The 26,847-nt window shown below is 43.6% G+C and overlaps 1 protein-coding gene across 3 annotated transcripts; it reads right to left on the bottom strand.

Annotated features, from left to right (window-relative positions):
* Positions 1-454: 454 nt before the first annotated feature.
* LOC144467496 (uncharacterized) lies at positions 455-25,848 on the bottom strand. 3 transcript variants are annotated; one of them, XM_078176303.1, is made up of 16 exons: positions 25,777-25,848; positions 22,302-22,357; positions 22,078-22,107; positions 21,089-21,220; positions 19,893-20,006; positions 18,662-18,775; positions 18,343-18,421; positions 17,971-18,199; positions 16,006-17,809; positions 15,732-15,905; positions 7,435-7,608; positions 5,334-5,507; positions 3,872-4,045; positions 3,334-3,507; positions 2,106-2,152; positions 455-1,983 (listed from the first exon to the last, which is right to left on the bottom strand). In XM_078176303.1, the coding sequence occupies exons 3-16, from the start codon at positions 22,083-22,085 to the stop codon at positions 1,436-1,438; spliced, it is 3,945 nt and encodes a 1,314-aa protein (XP_078032429.1). In that variant the 5' UTR covers positions 22,086-22,107; positions 22,302-22,357; positions 25,777-25,848; the 3' UTR covers positions 455-1,435. The 3 variants fall into 3 exon arrangements, with proteins under 3 accessions (XP_078032429.1, XP_078032430.1, XP_078032428.1); XM_078176304.1 differs by having other exon boundaries at positions 22,302-22,856; positions 25,777-25,796; XM_078176302.1 differs by lacking the exon at positions 25,777-25,848 and having other exon boundaries at positions 22,302-24,038.
* Between the last annotated feature and the right edge of the window lie 999 nt (positions 25,849-26,847).

Raw genomic sequence — 26,847 nt, 5'->3', positions numbered from 1 at the left:
CACAAATGTGGGAATGATGGTCCGAAATTGCGTCAAAATGTACAAAACAGTGAAATGTCTCTTGCCTGGCCGGCCAGCACTCTGGGTGCTCAGCACCCCTAAACCTCTGATCCTAGAATCGCCCCTGGCACAGAACATGTGAAGCTGTGAGAGTGTTTCAATACTTTTGGATGGAAATGGGATGTGTCTAAGGCCTGGTCTTTGTTCCTGACCTTAGTTATAAAACTACATTAGTAGAGAATGTAAAAAAGTCATAGTATAACATGTTGAAAAAACTTTAAGAAGTCATAGTACAGTTATGTTAAAAATGTAACACTCTGAATGAGTGTTCTGTGGGGCAGTGGCACAAGAGGCCTGAGTGGAAAATATACTTTAAAATTATTCATCATTAAAGCCATTGTTTTAATAATGATTTTAAAAAGGTGTTTAAAGCCTATTAAAAAATATTAATTAGTTCAAATTATTTCATTAAAATTTATTTTTTCTGTGGACAATGAATGAATGAATGAATGACTTCGAACCAAAGTTTAAAACAATGTTGTGACAACAAAAAACGAAGAAAACAAAACAGAAATGTTCTAAAAGGAGTAGGTAGAAGTAAAACTTATATGTTCCTACCCCTCTTTCACTTTTCTTCTATTAACTTAAACTATTTGCACAATTTCTTACATGTATATATAGTTACATACAACAATTAGGATATTTTTACAACCCAATTTTCTAATTATATTACATTCCTAAATTATTTACAACTTGTGTTATGAAGATATTTACACTGCTCAAAAACTGAAGGGAACACTCAATGGTCACAGTGTAACAGGGAGTCAGTTAAACTTCAGGGATATCAATGTGTCCATTCAGGAAGCACAAGTGATTGTGAATCAGTTTCAGCTGCTTTGGTGCAAATCAAAGTGACAACAGGTGCAATGGAGAGGCAAAAGCGAGACACCCCCCAAAAAGGGAATGGTTATACATGTGGTGTCCACAGACAGTTGCTCTCTCCTTATCCTTCTTACTGATTCTTCTCTAGTTTGGTCTTCTGCTAGTGTCCTTGGCACTACTGGTAGCATGAGGCCGTACCTGCAGCCCAATCAGGTTGATACCAGACACCAGGAAACCGGCCGTTACACCAGGAGAGCTGGACAGGGCCGTAGAAGGGCATCAACCCAGCAGCAGGACCGCTATCTGCTCCTCCTGGTGCAGAGGGCCCTGGGTCATACAGGCAGGCGGGGGCCGTACACACTACTGAGTCACATGATGAGTTGATGATGATGTTTTACTTTGATCTTCTTCTTTGAATCCAGCCCTCAGTGGGTTGATGATTTTGGTTCCCACTGACTGTTGTTACGTCATTTTGTTCTCAACAAGTCCTGTACAGACTGAACTATCTGTTCAGCAGTGAGAAAGTTTCTCTAACAGGAGGAGACTCTCCCTCCTACAGAGAACACAGAGACACTGAGGAACCAGGTGACCAGAGCCTAAACCCAGGATAAAGAGGTTCAGTGAATGTGGTGTTGAAGGTGTGGAGGTGGATCAGTGTGTCAGAGGAGACTGTGAAGAAGGACAGAGTGCCAGCAGGACAGTCCACATACACTGCTACTCTACCAGAGGAGGAGGAGGAGGAGGAGGAGGAGGAGGAGGGGATGGATGTTCCTCTGCTATTGTGCCACACACTGTAACCACCATCATAGCAGATCAGACTCCAGGACTGATCATTCCATCCAAACACACAGTCATCTCTGTCTCCTCTCCTCCTGATTCCTCTGTAACTCACTGATATATAAACCCATCCTCTCCACTCCACCTCCCAGTAACAGCGACCAGTCAGACCAGTTCTACTCAGCAGCTGAGCCCAGCCGTCAAATCTGTCTGGATGATCAGGATATGACTGATCCTCCTCCACATGTGTCACCTTCCTGTTGTTGTCAGACAGTTTGATCTTTCTGTTCACTGTGTTTGTGTCGATTGTGAGTTCACAGGAATCTGATGGAGAGAAGAAGACACAATACAGCTGCAGTTATTCATCTGTCATCACTCTGATGATGACATCAGAGATTTGAATGAGTGATGTCACAGTTTGAAGATGAAATGAAAAACACACTTACACTTCCTCAGACCTGGTGTCAACCATCGGACTCCAGCAGGCTCCACCCTGAAAGGAGGAGGGGGGTCAGAGCAGCACTTCCTCTTTCACCATGGAAACATGGACATTACATCACTCTCATACACACAGCTTTGTTATTGTCTCCACATGGACTGACATGGTCATCACTTATTATTAATCAGCTGATATTGTTTTAGTTCAGTGTACCTGAGCAGGTGGTGTTTCAACAGTTTACTGTGGGTTCATCACCACCACACAACACTTGACCATTACAGTCAGCTGATCCATTGTCAATATACAAGTATTGATTATTGGAGCTTTGAAACCACCTGTTTTACTCCTGATGAGTGACCTCCTTTGTTTGTGTCATAATGACTGTTGTCTGTCACAAGTAAAGGAGACACAACCTCTGATGGAGGAGGTCGGGGTGGATGGTTGGATGGGTTAGGGTTGCTGTTCACATCCTGTCTCCTAGCAACAGTCAGCACTGGTTTTTATCATCTGTAATCTGAATATCAAATATGACAGTCAAAGTCCATCTGCAGCCACAGTGCACTGCCTGTTTCCCCATAATGTTGATCCAGTTCTAAATAAAGCTCTTTGGTCTCTGACACACCACGTCCACAATCAGCTGTTAGTTCTTCATTGAGCGTCTGTGGCTGACTGTCACCTTTAGTTTCTGTGGTGAGTCCCACTACAAGTCGACTCTTATCAGCCAGGGAACTCTCTGTCAGTGCAAAACAAACCAAATCCAGGTGAAGCTAAACTCCTTTTAAATCAGGAAACATTCCCATTATGATGACACCCAGTGGTGTCAGATGATGAAGACCAAAACATCCCCCACTATTGTTTCATATGAGCCCACAAACCTGCAGCATGACCACATTGACACACGTCAACCCACCATGAACCTCCAACGTGTCAGGATACACCACTGTCCTATTATCCAATGTTGAAACAAGACAAGGCTCCAGAAACATTTCATCACCTTCCCTCCCTGTTTTGGCCCATCCTGGCTACTGTTCCCTGACTACTTGTGTCTGTATTGATGGTCTGATGTGGGACACAAACAGTTTGATGAGTCAGTGTTTATCAGCTGTGGTTGTTTGAGGTCAGCTTGGTGTGTCAGGGTCATATGAGCCAGGCTGACAGTGTGACAGAGACAAAGTTTCCAGCTCTACCTCCTCTATCAGACTGAGTGTGTGTGGCTGCAGCAGGCCTCTTCATACCTGAGAGTGTCCAGTCTCCAGTGTGGATCCTTCAGTCCAGCCGACAGCAGCTTCACCCCTGAGTCTCCTGGATGATTGTAGCTCAGGTCCAGCTCTCTCAGATGGGAGGGGTTGGAGCTCAGAGCTGAGGCCAGAGAAGCACAGCCTTCCTCTGTGATCAGACAGCCTGACACACTGCAAACACACAAAACAACACACATGTCACATAATGTGAGGGTGGGTACCACAGTACTGCCATACTGTCGCCTACTGTGGGGTTACATCAACATTATTACTGACTTTTTTCTAGTCCCAACCAAACACCCACTAATGTCCACCAAGTATCTGACAACATTACTGATTCCTCTCTGATATTTCAAGTTCCAACAACAGAGAAAAAAACAAGATAAAACATGTTGATGGAAAGAGACTGAAACACAAAAGACAACTGGTTTGAAATCATATCAGCAGAGACAATCCTGTGATGGTTATGAGTTTATCAACTAATGTAAATCAGGATTTAAGTGGCCATCAGTTGAACATGTTGATGAATCCTGACCTGAGAGTTTCCAGTGTACAGTGTGAACTCTTCAGTCCATCAGACAGAAGCTTCATTCCTGAATCCTTCAGGTGGTTGTTACTCAGGTCCAGGTGTCTCAGACTGGAGGACTGGGAGCTGAGAACTGAGGACAGAGCTTCACAGCTTCTCTTTGAGAGGTTACAACCACTCAGCCTACAGAGACAACAATCAACAAGAAGGAAAAAAAAACAAAACTAATTTGTGTTAAAATGTAATCTTACTATATAATGACGAAAACTCTGTGTGTGTGTGTGTGTGTGTGTTCGACGTTTTTCTCCTCACTGACTTGGTCAATCCATGTGAAATTTGGCACAGTGGTAGAGGGTCATGGGAGGATGCCAATGAAGCAATATTACATCAATTGGCCAAAGGGGGGTGCTATAGCAACCGATTGAAATTGATCAGATGCCTTGTAATGATGGGCAAAGCAGTTCTTTAGATGTTACTGAATCACAAGACTCAGTTCATTAAAAAGATTCGTTCATCGAATCGTTCAGTGCTTAGCGGGAGGAGCCCTGACTGTGTACTGCGTAGTCCAACTCACTGAACTGATACACGGCTGAGCTGCCGCTGCGTCTGCCCTGCACTGATGAGTCTCATTACTGGCCAGCCTAATGTTTTAAGTTTGTTTATCTGGAAACTAAGTCTGTTAAAACAATGGGGAGGTGTGTGATTGTGTTCATGTGGCTTGACTCCTGGATACATTAGCCTTTAACTTGGAGAAACGGTCCCTAAGAAAGTGTATCGCTGAGAAGAAATTATTTGAATCACTCAGGGATCAGGGTTACGTCGTTCACCGAGTGATTCGTTCACCAAGTGATTTGTGACACGGTAGGCAGTCCCTCCCTGCACCCTGGCTGCCTAGCGACTCGCGAGTGATTCATTGTATGCACGGACCAAATCAGCAGTTCCACTCCCAGCCTGCATGCTCGCTGCTGAGCTCAACTGAACTGAGAAATGAATGAATTCGTTCGCGAACGACACAACACTAATGCCTTGTGTGAGAAAGCTGCTCTTGATTCGTCAGAGTTTCCATGTGGGAAAAATCCAGGAAGTAAAGTAAACATTGAAGAAGAGTACACTTACAAGATAAATGTGACACTTTCTAATGTCACAATGGAGGGACAACTACGCAGGTTGATTTTAGCGCTGCTCATCGTGGACTATATTGCTGTGAAAAGCAACCACTTTAAATTTGTTCAGTAAAACATGACATGATATGAAAGCATAATGGTCTTTTCTATATCAGCCAGAGTTCATATCTGTATGTTGTTCAGTAGGTGGAATTGAAGCAGAAAAGAGTTTCTGAACTGTGAAGTTTCAAATCCTGATTGAACATTTGTCAGATTCAGAAACGCCGACATGAGAGAGAATGTTTGAACTGTATGGAGTTTAGAGAAATATGTGAAATCATTTCAGATGGTCTGCAGCTTGATCTGACCTGAGAGTTTCCAGTGTACAGTGTGAACTCTTCAGTCCATCAGACAGAAGCTTCACTGCTGAATCCTTCAGGTGGTTGTTACTCAGGTCCAGGTGTCTCAGACTGGAGGACTGGGAGCTGAGAACTGAGGACAGAGCTTCACAGCTTCTCTCTGAGAGGTTACAGACACTCAGTCTGGAGAGACAACAATCAACAGGAAGAAAAATATCTGTGTTCAAATGTAATCCTCTTTGATTAATGAGTCTGGACTAAAGTCAAATCTAAAGGAACAAAGATCTCAGTTAGTACTTCAGTTAACAGGAAACTAACAGACCTGCATTATAACACTGAGTCAAGAAGAACACTTTACATTTGTTCAGTAAAACTGAAATATCAACTTCATCCAGATGGTAACAAGTGAGGACCCACTAAATTTGGTGATCTACAGTATAATCTCTTCTGAGCACAGATTAAAATCCTCACAGGGCTTGAAATTAACTTTTTTACATGGTAGCACTGGTGCTCCTAACTTCAGAAAGTTAGGAGCACCAGTAAAATTTTGGGAGCACCCACTGTAATGTAAGAAGCAGCAACAGTGTAATAGATTTTTTTCATTGCAACAGAAAGTCGACATTATACTGTATACATTACATTGTATGTGTATAGTCCACTTATCATTAACTTTTTCAGTTGAAGACATTTTTAGAAAAAACACCACTGAACCACTGAACACCACTGTGAATGAATGAGAAACCTTAGATGATGATGATGATGATGATGATGATGGTGGCGGCAGTCATCATCATCATCATCATCTAAGGTTTCTCATTCATTCACAGTGGTGTTCAGTGGTAGCCTGGCGTGTCCAGACTCAATTCGCAAAACGCAAATGGGTCTGGACATGGAGTGTACATTTCCTCTATTCCCGACAGGCGGTATCAACGGCTGTCACTCAAAGTGACCCTTCACGCAATTGGAAAGACAGAAAACCAATCAGAGTAAACAAAACGTGTGACGTGGGCTAGCACAACAGCACTGTAAACAGACCAGCAAGCTGCAGCGGAGATGAGCTGTGATGATGTCTGGGAAAGAGTGTTGCCGTCTTTGCGGATTTCCTCCTCACTGTGGACTCCGAGTTGCACGGCTGTGATTCCCAGCTTGGTCGTTTCCCTGACCTGCTCCTCCATGAGAGTAACTAGCAGAGAAACAACAATAGCCACTGGGTTTTCACTGAGTCCCATCTTTTTCCCGATCAACGGAGCCAGTTGGTAAATAAACTTTTACCAAACCCCGTAGGAAGGACGGCAAACGCATCCTTTTGATCAATAAAAGCTTTCAGTGCAGCCGTTTGCTCTGCTTTTAAAGAAGCACCTTTATGATTGCATGGCTAGACTGATCTGCGGAGCGAAATAGAATATGAGCTCGCGAGATTAGGATGGTTTCACCAGGCTAGTTCAGTGGTGTTTGTTCTAAAAAAGTCTTTCAGCGTTCTCTTCATTTTCTCTTCTCTCCGGCATGAATTAGCTTCGGCTTCTACTTAGTTCTGAGTGGCAGAAGTGCCGCGGTTGCGGAGTGATTTGAGGCTAATAACCAATCTAAAAACAGCATTAAATGTCAAGCTCATGTTTGATTGGTCACTGTCAGCTCACGAGGTAGAGAGAATCCTGGGAACTTTATCAATGTAGCCTACGAACTTGTGAATGAGACATTTGACTCGGGGGGGAAAATAGTCGCACCAGAAGAATTATTTACACTGGCACCAGTGCTCCCAATTATATTTTGAGGTCGCACAGATGAAATTTTGGTCGTACATGTGACCAAAACGGTCACAATTTCGAGCCCTGCCTCACAGTTAATTATGATTAACTCATAAATAAGGAGTCAATCCAAATAACATGATATGAAAGCATAATGGTCTTTTCTATATCAGCCAGAGTTCATATCTGTATGTTGTTCAGTAGGTGGAATTGAAGCAGAAAAGAGTTTCTGAACTGTGAAGTTTCAAATCCTGATTGAACATTTGTCAGATTCAGAAACGCCGACATGAGAGAGAATGTTTGAACTGTATGGAGTTTAGAGAAATATGTGAAATCATTTCAGATGGTCTGCAGCTTGATCTGACCTGAGAGTTTCCAGTGTACAGTGTGAACTCTTCAGTCCATCAGACAGAAGCTTCACTCCTGAATCCTTCAGGTGGTTGTTACTCAGGTCCAGGTGTCTCAGACTGGAGGACTGGGAGCTGAGAACTGAGGACAGAGCTTCACAGCTTCTCTTGGAGAGGTTACAACCACTCAGCCTACAGAGACAACAATCAACAGGAAGAAAAATATCTGTGTTCAAATGTAATCCTCTTTGATTAATGAGTCTGGACTAAAGTCAAATCTAAAGGAACAAAGATCTCAGTTAGTACTTCAGCTAACAGGAAACTAACAGACCTGCATTATAACACTGAGTCAAGAAGAACACTTTACATTTGTTCAGTAAAACTGAAATATCAACTTCATCCAGATGGTAACAAGTGAGGACCCACTAAATTTGGTGATCTACAGTATAATCTCTTCTGAGCACAGATTAAAATCCTCACAGGGCTTGAAATTAACTTTTTTACATGGTAGCACTGGTGCTCCTAACTTCAGAAAGTTAGGAGCACCAGTAAAATTTTGGGAGCACCCACTGTAATGTAAGAAGCAGCAACAGTGTAATAGATTTTTTTTATTGCAACAGAAAGTCGACATTATACTGTATACATTACATTGTATGTGTATAGTCCACTTATCATTAACTTTTTCAGTTGAAGACATTTTTAGAAAAAACACCACTGAACCACTGAACACCACTGTGAATGAATGAGAAACCTTAGATGATGATGATGATGATGATGATGATGGTGGCGGCAGTCATCATCATCATCATCATCATCTAAGGTTTCTCTTTCATTCACAGTGGTGTTCAGTGGTAGCCTGGCGTGTCCAGACCCAATTCGCAAAACACGAATGGGTCTGGACATGGAGTGTACATTTCCTCTATTCCCGACAGGCGGTATCAACGGCTGTCACTCAAAGTGACCCTTCACGCAATTGGAAAGACAGAAAACCAATCAGAGTAAACGAAACGTGTGACGTGGGCTAGCACAACGCCACTGTAAACAGACCAGCAAGCAGTGTTGCCAAGTCCGCTTATTATAAGCGACTTTGGGCTTGTTTTTCTGTTAAGTCGCTTACAAATATTGGTAGTCGCGGGTCGCGGTTTTCTTGGGCTTGTTTCTAAAGTGTAGTTGCTTATTTGGGCTTGTTCCCAGCTCCATAATAAGTTGTCAAGCAGATATTTTCGATATGTTATTTAAACGTAGGATAGTTTGTCTTGCCTGTTCCCTCTGTCCCTCTCCTTTCCCCATACACACAGGAGACAGCAGAGTTTTTTCCCACCTGCATCCTGCTTCTAATTGGCTCTGACCCTGATGGCAACGAGTACTAGCCAATCAGAGGCAGAGCAGGGTAATCTGTTTTTTTTCTGGTTAGGAAAACGTCAGAAGATGAGTGCATAAAAAGCAATAATAAATAAAGAATTTGTGAATTCAGGATGATATTTATTTGTGTGTGCGAATTTTAATCATCAGTGGTTTACTGTGTATATAATGTACTTGGTACATCAGTCTATATTTGATATCCCATCTGTTTTCTAATGTTAAACAGTGTTGGGTAAGGGTTACTTTAAAAGTAATCAAAGTACATTACTGCGTTACTTTTTTTTAAAAAAAAGTAACCAGTTACTTTACTGCGTTACTCCCTTTTCCTATTGGGCAATGGACCACAGGGCGCTAAGCCTACATTTTTTTGTCTCCAAAATTAAAGTTATGGACCACTTGCCCTTCACTGAGATCCAATTCTCCCATCACAGCCGTCACTTTGACCAGTAGAAACACACAACGATCTGCTGCCGTAGACAACTGTATGACAACAACACCCCAGCGTTTTAATATTTCCTCTAGGGATGTTACCACACAGAGTAAAAGGGGGAAATGATGGTGTGAAACAGGAGAGGCACTTTGTCAACCCGCTGATTTAACGTTACTGTCATTAGCATCAAGCTAGCAAACAATGGTGCATCCTCACAGTCGGACATAAGCAGGGCTTGATGCTAACTTTTTTTCCAAGGAGCACATGTGCTCCTAAGTTGAAAAAGTAAGGAGCGCACAAAGAACTTTAGGGGCACACTGTAAATTGATCAAATAATGTGTTTTCCATAATAAACGTGATGCAAATAGACATTTACAAGCAATATTATTTAATGAATCTGTATACAAAATGTACAGAAAGGTAAAATCATCAAGTTTTGAAAAAGTATTGCAATTTAATTTTGTCTTTAATGTTATTATCTTATATATATTATCTTTGCAATATGATTATCTTATATAATGTTATTACTATCCTAAAACATTCTCCATTTCCTCTGAAACTCTGCAGGACTTAAAACCTCTTTCACACTGAGCTTTCGCGGCGCCCACCACGGGGTAGGGCGCAGAGGACAGGATTTGGGGGAGTACAGGCTCGTTCAGGAGCTACAGCTCCATGGTGACCGCTTCCGGGTCTACTTCAGGCTCTTCTCTGCTATTGGACACGCAGCGCCGAGGTGTCGTCACAGCACGCAGACGCCGCGACATGCGCCCTCTCGTGCGCCTCTCAGCTCAGCGGCAGTGCGGTGCGCACTTGCGCCGCGGTAGCACATACATAATGAATGGGTTCATTGGCGGAGGTCTGCGCTTTGCGCACTCTGTGTGAAAGGGGCTTTATTTCCACCCTGCCCAGCAGCGGTACCGTGGCGAACGGTCCCTAAAGGCCTCTACACATGATCAGCTGTAAAACCGCTTTGCGCTGGCTGTCCCATTGTTTGTCTATGGAGAGGGCAGCAACGCCTGACAAAGCGGCACCACTACCCTTGGCGTCGCGCACCGCTCTGATTCTCCGCCCGAACGCTGCGCTCAGAGTTGAAATTATTTGAACTACGGGAAGAACGGAGCAGGCTTCCCCGGAGATCCGCCGCTTAACCTGGTCCATCTCCTCCATACTTTGACTCATTTCCACGCTGCCGACAGTGGGACTTAAAGGGATAGTGCACCCAAAAATGAAAATTCAGCCATTATCTACTCACCCATATGCAGATGGAGGCCCTGGTGAAGTTTTAGAGTCCTCACATCCCTTGCGGAGATCGGCGGGTGGAGCGGCTTGCACACCTAATGGTGGACGGCGCCCCAGACTAACGTCCAAGAACACAAAATTGAATTCACAAAGTATCTCCATACTGCTCATCCATAGTGATCCAAGTGTGCTGCAGCCGCGACATAAAAAGTTGTTTAGAAAAACGTCATGTGAACTCTGTTTTTAGCCTCATTGTAGCCTGTAGCTCTGACTGCCTCTCTGTGCTCTGCGCTCACGTGTGCACGCCTGCGTGAAACCAGCGAAAGCATGAGCTTTGCTCACCCATGTTTACATCACGTGACACGTGCACCGCAGGGGGAGACAACAGTAACCACAGTAGCTAAAAGATAATTTGCACTACGGTCTTTTAGCAAAGGACAGCCCAACATGTCTGAAGACTTTGAAACTGAGGAGGAACAGCATTTCTTTGTTGAGCCGTATTTGTTTGAGCCTGAGTATATGGACGCGGAACTCAGGCTACTGGACGAAGCAGCCGCCGCAGCTCATGAGCCTCAGCCAGCCGCAGAATACCAGAGTCGAGCACTGGAAACCTGGTGGTGTAGTTGTTTCAAATGCAAAGCAATGCCAACAGATGAGGAAAGTCTTTGCTGCTCAGACTGGGAATTGGCGATGCCTGCACTTGAGAATCTGGACATCAGTACTGACGAGACTGCTGCTCTTCAGAGACCGTGCATCACCGATCACCCTGAGCGCGCACACGTGAGCGCGGAGCACAGAGAAGCAGTCAGAGCTACAGGCTACAGTGAGGCTAAAAACAGAGTTCATATGATGTTTTTCCAAACAACTTTTTATGTCGGGGCTTCAGGACGCTTGGATCACTACGGATGAGCAGTATGGAGATACTTTGTGGAATCAATTTTGTGTTCTTGGACGTTTGTCTGTGGCGCCGTCTGCCATTAGGTGTGCTAGCCGCTCCCCCGCCGATCTCCGCAAGGGATGTGAGGACTCTAAAACTTCACCAGGGCCTCCGTCGGTATATGGGTGAGTAGATAATGGCTGAATTTTCATTTTTGGGTGCACTATCCCTTTAAGCCCTTTTCACACAGAGCACGCAAAGTGCAGACCTCCACCAACGAACCCATTCATTGTGTATGTGCTACCGCGGCGCAAGAGCGCATTGTGCCGACAGTGGCTTGGAAAACCGCCCATAACCGTGTCACACGGAGAAGAGGGAAGGCGGCTGGAGTTCCTCCAACATTTGCGGTTAGATTATCATATTTTTTTTTATTGACAAAAATATAGGCTGCTTCGGCTGATTTTTTTTATGCGCACATGTGCCCCTAAATATTTTTTACAGTTCGCACACACCTATTTTTAGTCGCAAATGCAAGTGAAACGCTCGCACTGTCGAGCCCTGATAAAGTAATAACATTAACAAATAGCGGCGGGGCTTTTACTCACCACAACTGCAGAGGCTCCCAGCTTCATTTGAAACAAACTACATTATAGACGGTCTGTTATTTATTAATCCCTCTGTGTGTTTATATATTTACTTTTTATCCGCTCCGTTGTCTTTGTAAAGTTAACATATCGCACCGTCATTTCAAACTCAACACTTGTTTCAAATTGAAAGCCCCTTATAACCTCGGCTGAGAGAATCCCTCCATTTTCTAAATAGGCTTTTATTCTGAAACATTTGTAAGAACTAGGGTTGGGTACCGTTCATAATTGAACCGATACGGTACCGGTATCGGTATCTGGAATTCGGTACCGGTACCAAACGGTACCTTATTTCGGTACTTTTTAACCCCATGGGCCCTAGGCCTTTTTGGGGTATTTTTACTGCCTTTACTTTTAAGCTCATATCACAGTCATTATAAAGTCTACATACACATGCTATATCTTGTTTTTTTCAGGACAATCTGGGCTTTCCAGATTTGCCATCATTTCATGTCCTTCTATGTGCCTGTATTTTATATTAATTTTTATATCAATGAAAAAAACAAATCTGTGTTACTAAATTCTTACATTTTTACATGTATCTCACCATAGCAAGTTGGAAGTTGACATATTCTGCCATATATGAAGAGGGGAGACTCTCTGGAATCTGGCAATATAAGAACCATGATGCTGGGACATTCTGTCACTTAACAGCTGTCCAAAACATGTGGCTTGTGCCAGGCGGACATGATTGCCAGTATTTTTTCATTATTGCAAGAAATTCCATTGACTCATTCACAAGTCAAAAATGTGTTTTATCTGAAAGAAACATGCAATATTTACATCTAAGATCATAGAAAAATAGTCAACCAAGTGCAATGATGTCCTCCAAGATAATATTTGTTTTTCAGTTTCAGTTATATATTGGGGGGACATTTTGGGCATTGGTGGGGGGGGGGGGGGGGGGCACGTGTCCCCCTCAATGTATATGGTCACTACGGCCCTGTCATGCATGCATAATTAGGCTGCAGTTGTCTGGGTGCGCAAAGGTGAAGTGGCTGGTCTTGTCATACAAAGTTTGATGGAGTGTCAACTGGACAATATGGAGATATTTGCATCTTGAAAGCCGGACTACAAATGTGGATAGACAGGGAGAAACACACACAAGCCTAAGACGTGGTAAGATACGATATTCCTCACCATATGAAGTGACTGATAACAAGATCTGTATAATGGATTGTAAAGAAATTCGTCAAGTTTTTATTTTATAGACAATTGATCTGTATTTAAAGCATTGTATTGATGGGATGACAGCACAATGTGTGTGGTATCACTGGAAAGCTCTGCTCCTGCGCTTTCATGTGATATGCGTGGCATTTCTGTGCGAGCCTGCATTCGCCAGTAATCCATCCAAGAGTAATGTGTGTGCAGAGCTGTATGAAAGCTCTGTTATACATCATTGTATTGAAATTTTATCAATTTTTTTCGCTGTGAAAACATTAGATTACCGACTTGACCTTGTCGGAAAGCTACAATTCTGCTGTTTCCGCTGATATGTGTGGCTTCTCGCTATGACGCACGGTCGCGGAGAAAATCCACAGAGAAGAACGGGTGTGAATTTGGACGCACTATGCGTCGTTCGGGCCCATAGTCTAAACTTCTCAGTTTCAACATTTTTTTGAGAACATTTAGGAACACTGCTGCACGTTAACTTTTGTCTGCACATTGTTTTTGTCGCCATTGTTGCTGAGTCTGAGGTGCGAGTCATGCACTCTCGCTCCGCCTCCACCTCAGGTACCGAAATTTGGCACCGTTTAATTTTAAGTGAATCGGTACTCGGTAGTACCGACGTGAATCGGTACCAAGTACAAAAAGTACCGAGTTTCGGTACCCATCCCTAGTCAGAACTTCCTGTGGAAGATATAGTAGCTTGATAGTTTACGTGTGGCGCTTCAAATGTAGCTCCTGCCATCTGCTGACGCTTTTAGGTGACTACAACAACATGTCGGCTGGCACACGAAGAGACACAAAGAATAGTCAAAGTAATAAAAATAGGACAAGAATAACCCGATGACATCACACACGCTGTGAAAGACGACTGGGGATAATTGGTGTGTACCAGCGTGTAGCGTGTACCAGGCATAATGCAAGTCCTGAGTCTGAAATATGTCTGTCAGCGAGTCCTGCTCCACCTATTTAGACTCCACCGTAGACAACGGCAGCATTTCTCCGACCACGTAGCGAGCCACAAGCTCCGTGGCTTCTTTCAGACTGATAGGTTTAACGTTATCTCCGTTATTTGAACCAAACGACAGCCGTTGCTGTTTCGGAGCTGAAGGACCAGCGTTCTAAAAGTAACGGAAGTAACTGATGTCTTCTTTGAAAATGTACTTAAGTATTTGATTACTCAAACAGCAAACTAACGCGTTAGGTTACTCATTACTGCAAAAAGTAATCAAAGTACTCTAGCGCGTTACTTTGTAATGCGTTATACCCAACTCTGATGTTAAATAATGTTAAAAATGTGGTTTATCTCCCTCTTGTGGTCATTGTCCTGAAGCTCAGGGGAGAGAAAAATAAATAAACTGTGTACCCTGGGTACAGTTTTGCAAAACTGCGCAGTGCACACAGTTTATTTACTTTTCTCTCCCTGGAACCTAGGGGAGCTCCATAGAAAAAGTCGCTTGTTTTGGGCTTGTTTTCACAGGCCTGGTTGCTTATTTGTCTCGCGAGATCTGGCAACACTGCCAGCAAGCTGCAGCGGAGATGAGCTGTGATGATGTCTGGGAAAGAGTGTTGCGTCTTTGCGGATTTCCTCCTCACTGTGGACTCCGAGTTGCACGGCTGTGATTCCCAGCTTGGTCGTTTCCCTGACCTGCTCCTCCATGAGAGTAACTAGCAGAGAAACAACAATAGCCACTGGGTTTTCACTGAGTCCCATCTTTTTCCCGATCAACGGAGCCAGTTGGTAAATTAAACTTTGACCAAACCCCGTAGGAAGGACAGCAAACGCATCCTTTTGATCAATAAAAGCTTTCAGTGCAGCCGTTTGCTCTGCTTTTAAAGAAGCACCTTTATGATTGCATGGCTAGACTGATCTGCGGAGCGAAATAGAATATGAGCTCGCGAGATTAGGATGGTTTCACCAGGCTAGTTCAGTGGTGTTTGTTCTAAAAAAGTCTTTCAGCGTTCTCTTCATTTTCTCTTCTCTCCGGCATGAATTAGCTTCGGCTTCTACTTAGTTCTGAGTGGCAGAAGTGCCGCGGTTGCGGAGTGATTTGAGGCTAATAACCAATCTAAAAACAGCATTAAATGTCAAGCTCATGTTTGATTGGTCACTGTCAGCTCACGAGGTAGAGAGAATCCTGGGAACTTTATCAATGTAGCCTACGAACTTGTGAATGAGACATTTGACTCGGGGGGGAAAATAGTCGCACCAGAAGAATTATTTACACTGGCACCAGTGCTCCCAAATATATTTTGAGGTCGCACAGATGAAACTTTGGTCGCATATGTGACCAAAACGGTCGCAATTTCGAGCCCTGCCTCACAGTTAATTATGATTAACTCATAAATAAGGAGTCAATCCAAATAACATGATATGAAAGCATAATGGTCTTTTCTATATCAGCCAGAGTTCATATCTGTATGTTGTTCAGTAGGTGGAATTGAAGCAGAAAAGAGTTTCTGAACTGTGAAGTTTCAAATCCTGATTGAACATTTGTCAGATTCAGAAATGCTGACATGAGAGAGAATGTTTAAACTGTATGGAGTTTAGAGAAATATATGAAATCATTTCAGATGGTCTGCAGCTTGATCTGACCTGAGAGTTTCCAGTGTACAGTGTGAACTCTTCAGTCCATCAGACAGAAGCTTCACTCCTGAATCCTTCAGGTGGTTGTTACTCAGGTCCAGGTGTCTCAGACTGGAGGACTGGGAGCTGAGAACTGAGGACAGAGCTTCACAGCTTCTCTCTGAGAGGTTACAGACACTCAGCCTACAGAGACAATATATTAAAGAAATAAAAAGACAGTAAGTTGAAAAGACAACAGAGCATTTAAGTTATGATATATGAATCCAACTGTCTCTGTACTTACAGAGCTTTGTTGGAGGCTTTGACCACTGGCAGCAGCCTCAGAAGAGCCTCCTCTGAAGCAGAGTATTTCTTCAGGTCAAACACGTCCAGATCTTCTTCTGATGACAGTAAGATGAAGACCAGAGCTGACCACTGAGCAGGAGACGGTTTATCTGTGGAGAGACGTCCTGAACTCAGGGACTGTTGGATCTCCTCCACTAGAGAACGATCATTCAGTTCATTCAGACAGTGGAACAGATTGATGCTTCTCTCTGCAGACAGATCCTGGTTGATCTTCTTCTTGATGTACTGGACTGTTTCCTGATTGGTCTGTGAGCTACTTCCTGTCTGTCTCAGCAGACCTCGTAGGTGTCTCTGATTGGTCTGTAGTGAGAGACCCAGAAGGAAGCGGAGGAACAAGTCCAGGTGTCCATTTGGACTCTGTAAGGCCTTGTCCACAGCACTCTGGTGGAGATACTTCAGATTCGGTTTGTCTTTGAAGACTTTAGACCACCAGGATGTTGTTTGTTGTTCTTCCATCAGATTGACTCCAGAGTTGATGAAGGTCAGATGGACATGAAGAGCAGCCAGAAACTCCTGAACACTCAGATGGACGAAGCAGAACACCTTGTCCTGGTACAGTCCTCTCTCCTCTTTAAAGATCTGTGTGAACACTCCTGAGTACACTGAGGCTGCTCTGATATCGATGCCACACTCTGTCAGGTCTGATTCATAGAAGATCAGGTTGCCTTTCTGCAGCTGATCAAAAGCCAGTTTTCCCAGAGACTCAATCATCTTCCTGCTCTCTGGACTCCAGTGATGATCTGTCTCAGCTCCTCCATCATACTTGATGTTCTTCACTTTGGTCTGAACCACCAGGAAGTGGATGTACATCTCAGTCAGGGTCTTGGGCAGCTCTCCTTCCTCTCTGGTCTTCATCACATCCTCCAGAACTGTAGCAGTGATCCAGCAGAAGACTGGGATGTGGCACATGATGTGGAGGCTTCGTGATGTCTTGATGTGGGAGATGATTCTGCTGGCCTGCTCCTCATCTCTGAATCTCTTCCTGAAGTACTCCTCCTTCTGTGGGTCAGTGAACCCTCTGACCTCTGTCACCATGTCAACACAGTCAGGAGGGATCTGATTGGCTGCTGCAGGTCGTGTGGTTATCCAGAGGCGAGCAGAGGGAAGCAGTTTCCCCCTGATGAGGTTTGTCAGCAGCACATCCACTGAGGTGGACTGTGTAACATCAGTCAGGATCTCATTGTTGTGGAAGTCCAGAGGAAGTCGACACTCATCCAGACCGTCAAAGATGAACACAACCTGGAACTCTTCAAACCTGCAGATTCCTGCTTCTTTGGTTTCAGTAAAGAAGTGATGAACAAGTTCCACCAAGCTGTACTTTTTCTCTTTCAGCACATTCAGCTCTCTGAAAGTGAATGGAAATGTCAACTGTATGTCCTGGTTGGCTTTGTCTTCAGCCCAGTCCAGAGTGAACTTCTGTGTTAAGACTGTTTTCCCAATGCCAGCCACTCCCTTTGTCATCACTGTTCTGATTGGTTCATCTCTTCCAGGTGAGGCTTTAAAGATGTCTTCTTGTCTGATGGTTGTTTCTGGTCTGTGTGGTTTCCTGGATGCTGTTTCAATCTGTCTGACCTCATGTTCATCATTGACCTCTGCAGTCCCTCCCTCTGTGATGTAGAGCTCTGTGTAGATCTGATTCAGAAGGGTTGGGTTTCCTGCTTTAGCGATCCCCTCAAACACACACTGGAACTTCTTCTGCAGGTTAGATTTCAGTTTACGCTGACAGACTGCAGCAAGATGTCCTGAATGAACACAACAAAGAAGATCAGTAAGACAAAGAAAATATTTCAACATGTCATTTCCTCAAAGAATGAGTATATGAATATATTTTGGTCCGTCTCTTGAGACATTAGTAAACGTCCCATTTATCCATCATGTTAAATCTTTATAGAAATCCTCTTACTGCTCTGCAGACAGTCAGCCAGCTCCTCCTGCTTCATTCTCCTCAGGAAGTTCAGTGTGATCTTCAGAAATGCCTCTCTGCTGCTCCTCCTCTGCTCTTCATCCTCACCATCCAACACCTCCTCATCCTCCCTCTGACTCTCTAAGCATTCTGGGTAATGTGAACTCAGAACCTTCTGGATCTTCTTCAGCTCGTTCTTCACAAAAGTGAGGATGTTCTCCTCCAGCAGCTGGAACAGAATATTATATGAATGACACACTCAAACATCAGATCCATGTTGGACACACTGACAATCCACTGGTGTAAAAAGTGCAGCATGGAGATGATTGTGAACAGAATAGATGTCAAAGTAGTTGTTGTACATGTACAGACCATAAATATGGAGTCCAGGTGTGTTTGATGCTGCTGGGCAGACTGACCACTGGGAACCTCTGAGCTCTCCTGGTCCACTCTGTGGAGGAATCATCAACAGTGAGCTCACATGATGTTTGCACCAGGAGACTGTAGAACTTATATCATTTACAAAAACACACACAGACCAGTTAGTTAAAGACGTATTCTGTCATGATTGATAAGAATGAAAACCAGATGTAAACAACACTGTAAATGATGGACACCTGATTCTGTGTCTCATGACTGAGGATCACAACAGTTAGTTCATCTGTTTCATTCAACAGTTTCATTCACTTACAGCAGGTCAGAAGAAGGACGTCCATCTTTGAAGTTAATCAGATGACCCTTAGACTGATCACTCTTCATGGACACACAGCTGGGTACAGGGGACTTCTCTCTCTGCTGCTGGAAACTGATAGAAACACTGACATTTACTGAACATACAAGATTTCTATTCAGCATAAAACACAGCATAGATATTCCTTGACCTGACTGGTGGATGTGTGTGAGGCAGCGGCGTGTGTGCTTAAAGGCACTGATCACCACAATCTGATGTGATACTTGGAATTTTGGAATTTTATGCCAGTGCCAGGCTTACACTTGATGCTGTTGACCTGCCCCTACACTTGAAACTGTGACCTGTGTTTGTCTTTGGGCCACAGCACATCTGGGAGCACGGCCAGTTTCTGTCAGTGATAAAGCTTTGTCTTGGTCATTTGTGGGTGGAGCCTGCACTACATTCCCTGATTATAATTGCAATTAGCAATCTGAGGCTTTAGCTTTAATCAGAGGGTGTTTCTGGAGGCATCTGTGAAACCAAAGACTACTTACCTACAAAGGCTAGGACATAAGGGCAACCCTTCAAAAGGGAACTCTTAAACTAACTGACTCTTCAACAAACTGCGCTCTGCCTCCAGACCTCTGCAGGTAGTCCTTAAACTTCTGTAGTTAGTGTACAGACCTCTGTAGCTAGGCCCCAACATCTGCCACTAGTCCACATACCTTCACTGGTTGTTCCCAGAACTCTGAAGCGTGGCCGCAGCCTTTTGAAAGTAGTCCAAAAACCTCTGCAGCAATTGACCTAAAACTCTGGAGCTAGTCCACAACCTGTTTAATTTGTTTCCAGACCACTTTAGTGAGTCCTCAAGCCTCTGCATCTGGACCATAAGCTTCTGAAACTACTTGCCATACTGCTGCAGGTAGTCCTTAAAAAATCTAGAACTACTGCCCAGAGGACTTCAGCTAGTCCCCAGTTGTCTGCCAGTCCCCAAAAATCTGCAGCGATCTGACACTTTGGCCTCCCCTGGTTGACTCTGTGAAAGAATTAGCTCACAGTGTGTTTGCACCAGGAGACTGCTTTAAGTTATGAATTACACACACACACACCAGTTAGTTAAAGATGTTGTGCTCTGTCATATTTTATTGTCATGAAAACCAGATGTAAACAACACTGTAAATCATGAACTACCAGTTCTGTATCTGTGTAACTGATAGCCCATCTGTTTCAGTTGACAGATTTAAGTACTTACAGTGGGTCAGAAGAAGGACGTCCATCTTTGAAGTCAATGAAATGGTCTTTTGACCGATCACTCTTCATGGACACACAGCTGGGTACAGGGGACTTTTCTCTCTGCTGCTGGAAACTGATAGAAACACTGACATTTACTGAACATACAAGATTTCTGTCTCTGATTTCACTGGTTTTATTGGATAATAAAAGTTATTTTATCTCAATGCTTGTTTGTATTCAGTGTATGTGAATGTTTAACCAGTGTGTTGTCAGTCAGATGTGCTAAGACTTCACACTGTTGAGCTGCCACTCCAATTGAAACTGTGGCCTGTTTTGGGTTTTGGATGCAGCACATCTGAGTGCAGGGTCAGTTTCAGATAGTGCTAAATCTTTGTCTTGTTGAACTGCAGCTTGTCTTCAGACCTCTCCAACCTCGTCACATATTGACTTTTGGTCATGGACTTCCCACATCCACATACTGTTAAACTATAACGGCAACCGGCCGCGTGTCATGTTGACGTTAAAGGCCTTTTTCTGTTGGTTTCTGACGCTGAAAGTCACTGCCCAAGCATCGGATTTTGACGACTTTGGAGTGAGACCAGGCTCGTCCTGCACATCACTGTTTTCTTATTAGAGCTTCCGGCCACTCCTGTTGGATTTCCAACTACGACTGCCTGGCAGATCATAATTGGGTCTGGATTAGAAAAATGTAAGATGTCTTGATTGGGATCTATTTGAATGGACACTGTAAATAGTTTGCTCTGTGAAACTGTTGCAATCCAGTGGGTGGCGGTGATGCAACAGTCTTAAACTCTACAGATTGAGAAAAACAACAGGTGTGTTAACGTTAAAGCGTTTTCTTTATTTTTTTCTTTGGGGGTGATGATGGCCTCCAGAAGAGAGCTCATGTTGACGGAGCAGTGAGCATGACGACTGACATGAGAGAATTCTTTTAGCATTAGGCCACAGTTGTCGGGACAATGGAGGGAGGCTAAAGTTACATGATGGATTTTGTGTTTTGAGTGGAGATTGACTGAGTGGGATATGGACCGTGGAAGAGACTGTGTTGAGACTGTACTCGCTTCCTGAGTGACTTTTGGATGATGGAAAGCGAGGCTTGGGGCATGGAGATGATGGAGATGATGGAGATGATGGAGACAAGACCAGTTACACTGGGAAGCTGTCAGGTTCATTTAACATTTAATGTCAGCTTACTGTGCAGCAGAGACTTTTCGTCTTTTAACATCGATGCCATGTGCATGTGACTGGTCAGTCTGAAGGGACACACAGCTGGGTTCAGGTCCAGGTCCAGGTTCAGGTCGAGGGGAGTCTGGTCTCTGATGGATCCTAGCACACAGAGAGGAAGAGCAGCAGGGAGGGAAATTCAGTTTTCAGTCTTCAGCCTCAGTATCAGCAGCTATCAACAGGAGAAGTAGAATCCTACAGGATGACAGCAGACTGACAGGAACACTGAGAGCAGCTGTAAACCTCACTGACCACCAGGGGGAGCTCACAATCCAAACCTCCACCCTGTGGACCTGCACACTGAGCCCCCCCACACTTCACTCACTCTGTCATGTGTTTAAATTCTCACTGTTAACACTGTGACACTGCTGAGTCCACAGGGTTAACATGAGGACTACAGTCGTTGCCATGGATACAGCATGACTTATGACAAACAGCTGAACCTGTGATTAATCATGAAACCGTGGGCTGATCGTCCTCACACTCACAGATGCTCTCATTTGTTTCTGTTGGATTCACTTTGAAAACTTTTGTCTCTGTGTAAACCCTGGTTAAAAACCCCAGAGTTAATACACGCACAGCAGTAGATAACTATTGTTGCTATCATAAAAGTTTGTCATTTTAAGGATGTAAATTCTATAAAAGTTCATGTCACTTTAAGTACGTTGATTTTCTATAGTTTGTCTGAAGGGTACAGCCCTTAACACGAGGTGTGACAGACTAACCTGCATGTGTTTTGTTCATCTGCTTTAGATTAAGCGGCGTTCATAAGGTCGGAGGTTCCGAGGTCCCGACCATTAACTGGTTATATTGACACATTGTGGCTCTTTGAGTACATTTACAGGTTTATTATGAGTCAGTGTTGAGGTGAGAGAGCAGAGAAACAGGAAACAGAGAGTTGATGAACATGTTGAAGGTGAAACAGGATCAAATGTGATGTCAAGTGTTGAGTGTGATACCTTTTCATGTTGGTGATAACCTGCAGCCTCCTGATGAAGACAGACAGACAGACACAGACAGACACAGACAGACAGACAGACAGACAGACAGGTTCATCATTAGACTTTAAAGTGTTTGTTGTCAGATAAACTTTGTGCTGTGGAGTCTGGATCAAAGACAGGAGGTGAACACATGAACCAACAGAGACACATTAGAGACTGGAATCAATCAAAGGTCCACTTACTCAGTTTCTTCTCATGGACTTCATCACTCTGCAGCTCTCTGCTGTCTGGACCAGGTCTGTGGACACAAAGAGTTTTCTGTTGATCTGAGTGGGACCATGTGCTCCATCAGGACTCAGACTGGAGGCAGACTGGCTCTTTTAAGCCCTCTTCAGACAGGAAATATGTGACACTGCTGCCGTCATGGATTTGTTAAAGTGATATTTGCTCATTGAGACAGAGGAGACGTTTACGCTGATGTTTCTTACAGCTTCATTCACACATGGCAGCACATTTATGGACAGAGACTCCATGAGAGAGAGAACAACAGTGAGTGAAATGATGTGAAGGAAGAAGAAGGTTTTCTCAGCCTCTGTTAGAGTTCATAATGTGTCCTCTTCTACACCACAGGGACACACTTCATGTTGCTTTGTCTTTGTCTGTCTTTGGGGATGACCTCACTTTTCACTTGTGTTTGAGCGACTCTGAAAAGCTCTTCAACATTTCAAATGTTCCAATGTGCTCGTCACATCATCCAAAATCAATCCCATCAGCTCCCAGAGACTTTCTACCTTCATCTGTAGAGGAAACACTGAGAGCATCAGTCCAATCATTGATCAGCACGTCATCACTCATTCATCCTTTACATCATTTCTCCTAGACTCAACCTCCTGATTATCACTGATGGACTCTGAGTCACGTGACGTCCACCACTAATGTCTCCTCTCAGTCAGGCTGTTGGTGGATCTGTGGCCCTCTGGTGGCACAAAGGGAAACTGCAGCATGTCACTTTGAGCTGACACACTCAGTTCACCCAAAATAATAACAGCCATCATTATTTCTGTGCTGATTGAATATGGCTGATGTGCTTTGAACACCTTCTTTATGCAGACGCTCACTTACAAACATAAAACCAGTTTTTCTCTCTAAATGTCATCGACCAGTAAAAACTTTCATGTCCTGTTTACAATGTATAAAATGCTGTGCTATCCGAAGATGGCCGAGTGATACGAGTGCATTTTCGTTCAGACTGGCAGAAAGTTTGTTCAAAAACTGTGTGTGTGTAAAAAGCAAATCCACATGCGTAGAACTGAGATTCACAAATGCTTTTCATTTATTTGCAATTAATTTAATGTATTCGCAGATATTTATTTTATTTGTGGAATGTGTTTGTGTGTTTAGCCTATTTGTGTATATCAGTTTCATACTTGCAAAATATTTTTGTGAGTTTACAAATCTTTTCTTGTATTCGTGGTGTTTTATATTTACAGATGACACATTTACACACAGATTGTTGATCTGTTCACACACATAATTATGAAACAAATCTATCTCCATATTTGTTACCTGAAACGGTGAGCGTGGACGACGACAATAGGACGGCAACATTGAATGGACCAAAGTAAAGAAAACGGACCGCAAAAGTCTCAATGGGAAGGCAAAGGCAAGATATGCTGAAAAATTAAAGGAGTTAAAGGACTGGATCCATATGAGCATTCAGAGTGGTCAGTGGATGTTCACCTGTTGCCTTCGAGCACTCGTACATTTACAACTATACATGTGTGAGTGCCTATACACACACACACACACACACACACACACACCAAGTGTTCAGCAGCTTCAGATCACTGCAGCAGCAGCCACAGGACTTTTTACAGATTGAGTGGGTTTCTGTGTTTTTTTGACCCATTTCCACCATCGCAGATTTCAACATCTCTTTTATACAGTTATTGTTTTTGTTGAGCAATTTGCACAGTGCAACTTTATATTTTATTGATATTTGATTTAAATGTCTTTATTTATTTTATGTTACCATTTAAGTACTGAGCATTTTGTTCTTTACTCACTGTTTTTGTTGATCATTTTGTTGATCACTGTTGTTGCTGTGTTACCATTGTTGGCTTTGCAACCAGAGAAGACTGTTTTGGTGTATTTCTTCCTTTTTACAAATAAAGAGCCAGAATTTAATTCAGTCTGGGTGTTTTTTATTTGTATAAAAGGGTAAAAAGCATTTTGCGCGATTTAAGTTAAAACATTACAAAAATAGTGAAAGCCAGAAAACACAACATGGCCTACACATGTACAGTGACTTTCAGGTGACCAGCTGGCTGCAGCAGTGACCAACACAGACGCTGAAGCTTCCGATTCGGCACTTAAGGGGAAAGTTAAGGGGAAATTAACTTAATGTGCAGTGCGACTGTTTGTCCACTGATTGTCTGTTTTTTGTGACACTTCTTGATGTGAAAACGTTTTAGACATTTTAGGGAAGACATTAACTTTGCCTGACACCCACTATTGTATTTGCGAAACATTTATTTTATTTGTGAAAATGCTAAAGGGGAGATTTCACCGTTTTTGTTTTATACCTAGACCTCATTAGACTGTACCTAGACTTCTCAAATATGGCCTAGATTATCCTACAGAGGCTAAACATTCGTTCAGACACAGTTTCTGATTTGTGAAACCTTTATTCTATCTGTGAAAATGCAATAAAGACACATTTCACCATTTTTCAGCATATCGGAAGCTGGCGAATCGGAAAATAATTTCAGCGCATGACCACGACCATGAACATGAACAGGCTGAGTTGGTGGTGAAAAAAAAACGTCTATTACATGGCGATACTTTGGATTCAGGTACGGTGACGTTGAACAGAAAGACGTGCTGTGTAAAAGTGTAAAAGTTAAAGTCGCCACGTCCCGCGGCAACACGACCAATCTATATCAGCACTTGAGACAGCACAGAGAGAAAAGTAAGAGTGCATGTGAGAGAAAGACGAGGCGTGTAATGTTAAAGACAAAGAGACAACTGAAAGACACCAGAGCCTCATAAAACAACATCCAAACACAGTTACACAAACATCTGTAAGTGTCACAGGGAAATCATGGACTCCATAACAAACAGGAGGTACTTTTTAAGGGCAGCTGCAGGACCTATTCAAAGTAGAAAGGATGTGATTCGGAGCGCACCCAAAGTTTCCTCTGAACAAAAAGGATCCCAAGTGCCCGTGCGTCATGACGCGGAGAGCTCTGCGTGTAAAGGGGATGAAAAGACTGCATGTGATTGGCCATGATCGTCTCAGCCTCTATGATATAACCTCTCTGATTCCAGCACGCGCCCAAGTGCGCCACAGGTGCGTAAAAGAGCAAATGAACCCAAAGTGTGATTTGCGCGCTCCCGACCCCGACGCACTGAACAGGAAGTAACTGACTACGACCTGCGCGCGCCGTCCCCGTGCGCATGAGTGGACCTGTAACTTTTCTTTTAGAGTCTAAACAGTTGGTGACAAACAGAGAGTAAGAAGTGAAGAGTGTTAAAGTCCGGACTGAAGAGTTTGTGTTCTTCTTCAGAGGGTTTGGAGGGACGTGTCTGTCCGGTCCTCACTGATCCTCCTCTCATGGTGGAAACTGAACTCCACTTTAACAAGTTTCTACAGGAAGTGAACTAACAAAGAGTCATTCAAGAGTCACACAGTGAAAAGTGTCAAAGCTTACAAACCTTTAGATGGAGACACGACGACCAGCACACAAGTGAAACTAAAGTGCCAACAGGAAGGAAGGGGCGGTGACAAACAGCTGCTCTCACATCAGTCTCATTCTTCACATCCACCCAGTGCCGCCTCCACACTGCAGGTGGCGCCCTCGGCCCAAATATACAGGCTAAATCTGTCCTTAGGTAAAGTTGACCAGATGTAGAGAGGTCAGGGCCGGACTGGGACAGAAATTCAGGCCGGGAGTCATACATCCACCCAGGCCACACATTACATGCTCACACACGTGCACGTGCACAGAGACACACATATGGGCTAAGTAATCACCAAAGCTCATTATTCCAGACTGACAGTCACACAACAACTCTATTAAACACAATTGTAACAGCAACCCTACTCACAGTCCTCCAGTCCAGTGCTTTTCTCCTCCCTACCCTCACCAGATGTGCCCCTCAATAAACCAGGACTCCTATATGAATGGGTATTATGCTGAACTAAACAACATGATTGTATTATTTTGTCAGCAAATCATTTTGATGTCAGCTTATCATAATCAATATGGCAACACCCATATTCAATGCAACAGTAAAACAAGTAAAAATATAAGTCAGCTGCAACTTCAACTTATCTGATCTTATTTCAACATTAGACAGATAGCCTATTGAAAACTTTTGAACTTAGACAGATAAGAGTCCCCAAACTGTTTCAGCCTGCGCTGCTCTGTACAAAATGGAACCAAATGGACCCTTACGGGTTAATTTGGCTCTTATAGCTTATCATCAATCATTTATCTGGCGTTGGGTCGGTCCCCATCCTCCCCGGACCTCGTGTTGAGAATAACCAGTTTTCTTACTTTTCTATGTTAACTTACTTGTTGCAGCGTCGTCATTTCACGACGTCACGCTGCTGCTGGGGGCTGGGGGGGGCTCTGAACATATCTGTAAGTTTATGACATTTGGCCGCCTCCTCCTCAATGGCCCTTTTTTTTTTATCTCTCTCCCGTTCAGCTCCACCTTTCCTCTTTTTGCGGTCCATTGTAACGGCGCTGCTGAGCTGCAGAGCTCCTGTTGCACAGTCTG

This window comes from Epinephelus lanceolatus, chromosome 17 (genome assembly GCF_041903045.1).
Source record: "Epinephelus lanceolatus isolate andai-2023 chromosome 17, ASM4190304v1, whole genome shotgun sequence".
In the NCBI taxonomy this organism is placed as follows: domain Eukaryota; kingdom Metazoa; phylum Chordata; class Actinopteri; order Perciformes; family Serranidae; genus Epinephelus; species Epinephelus lanceolatus.
Note: the sequence above shows the minus strand (reverse complement) of the source record. Positions and strands in the feature narration are given on the sequence as shown.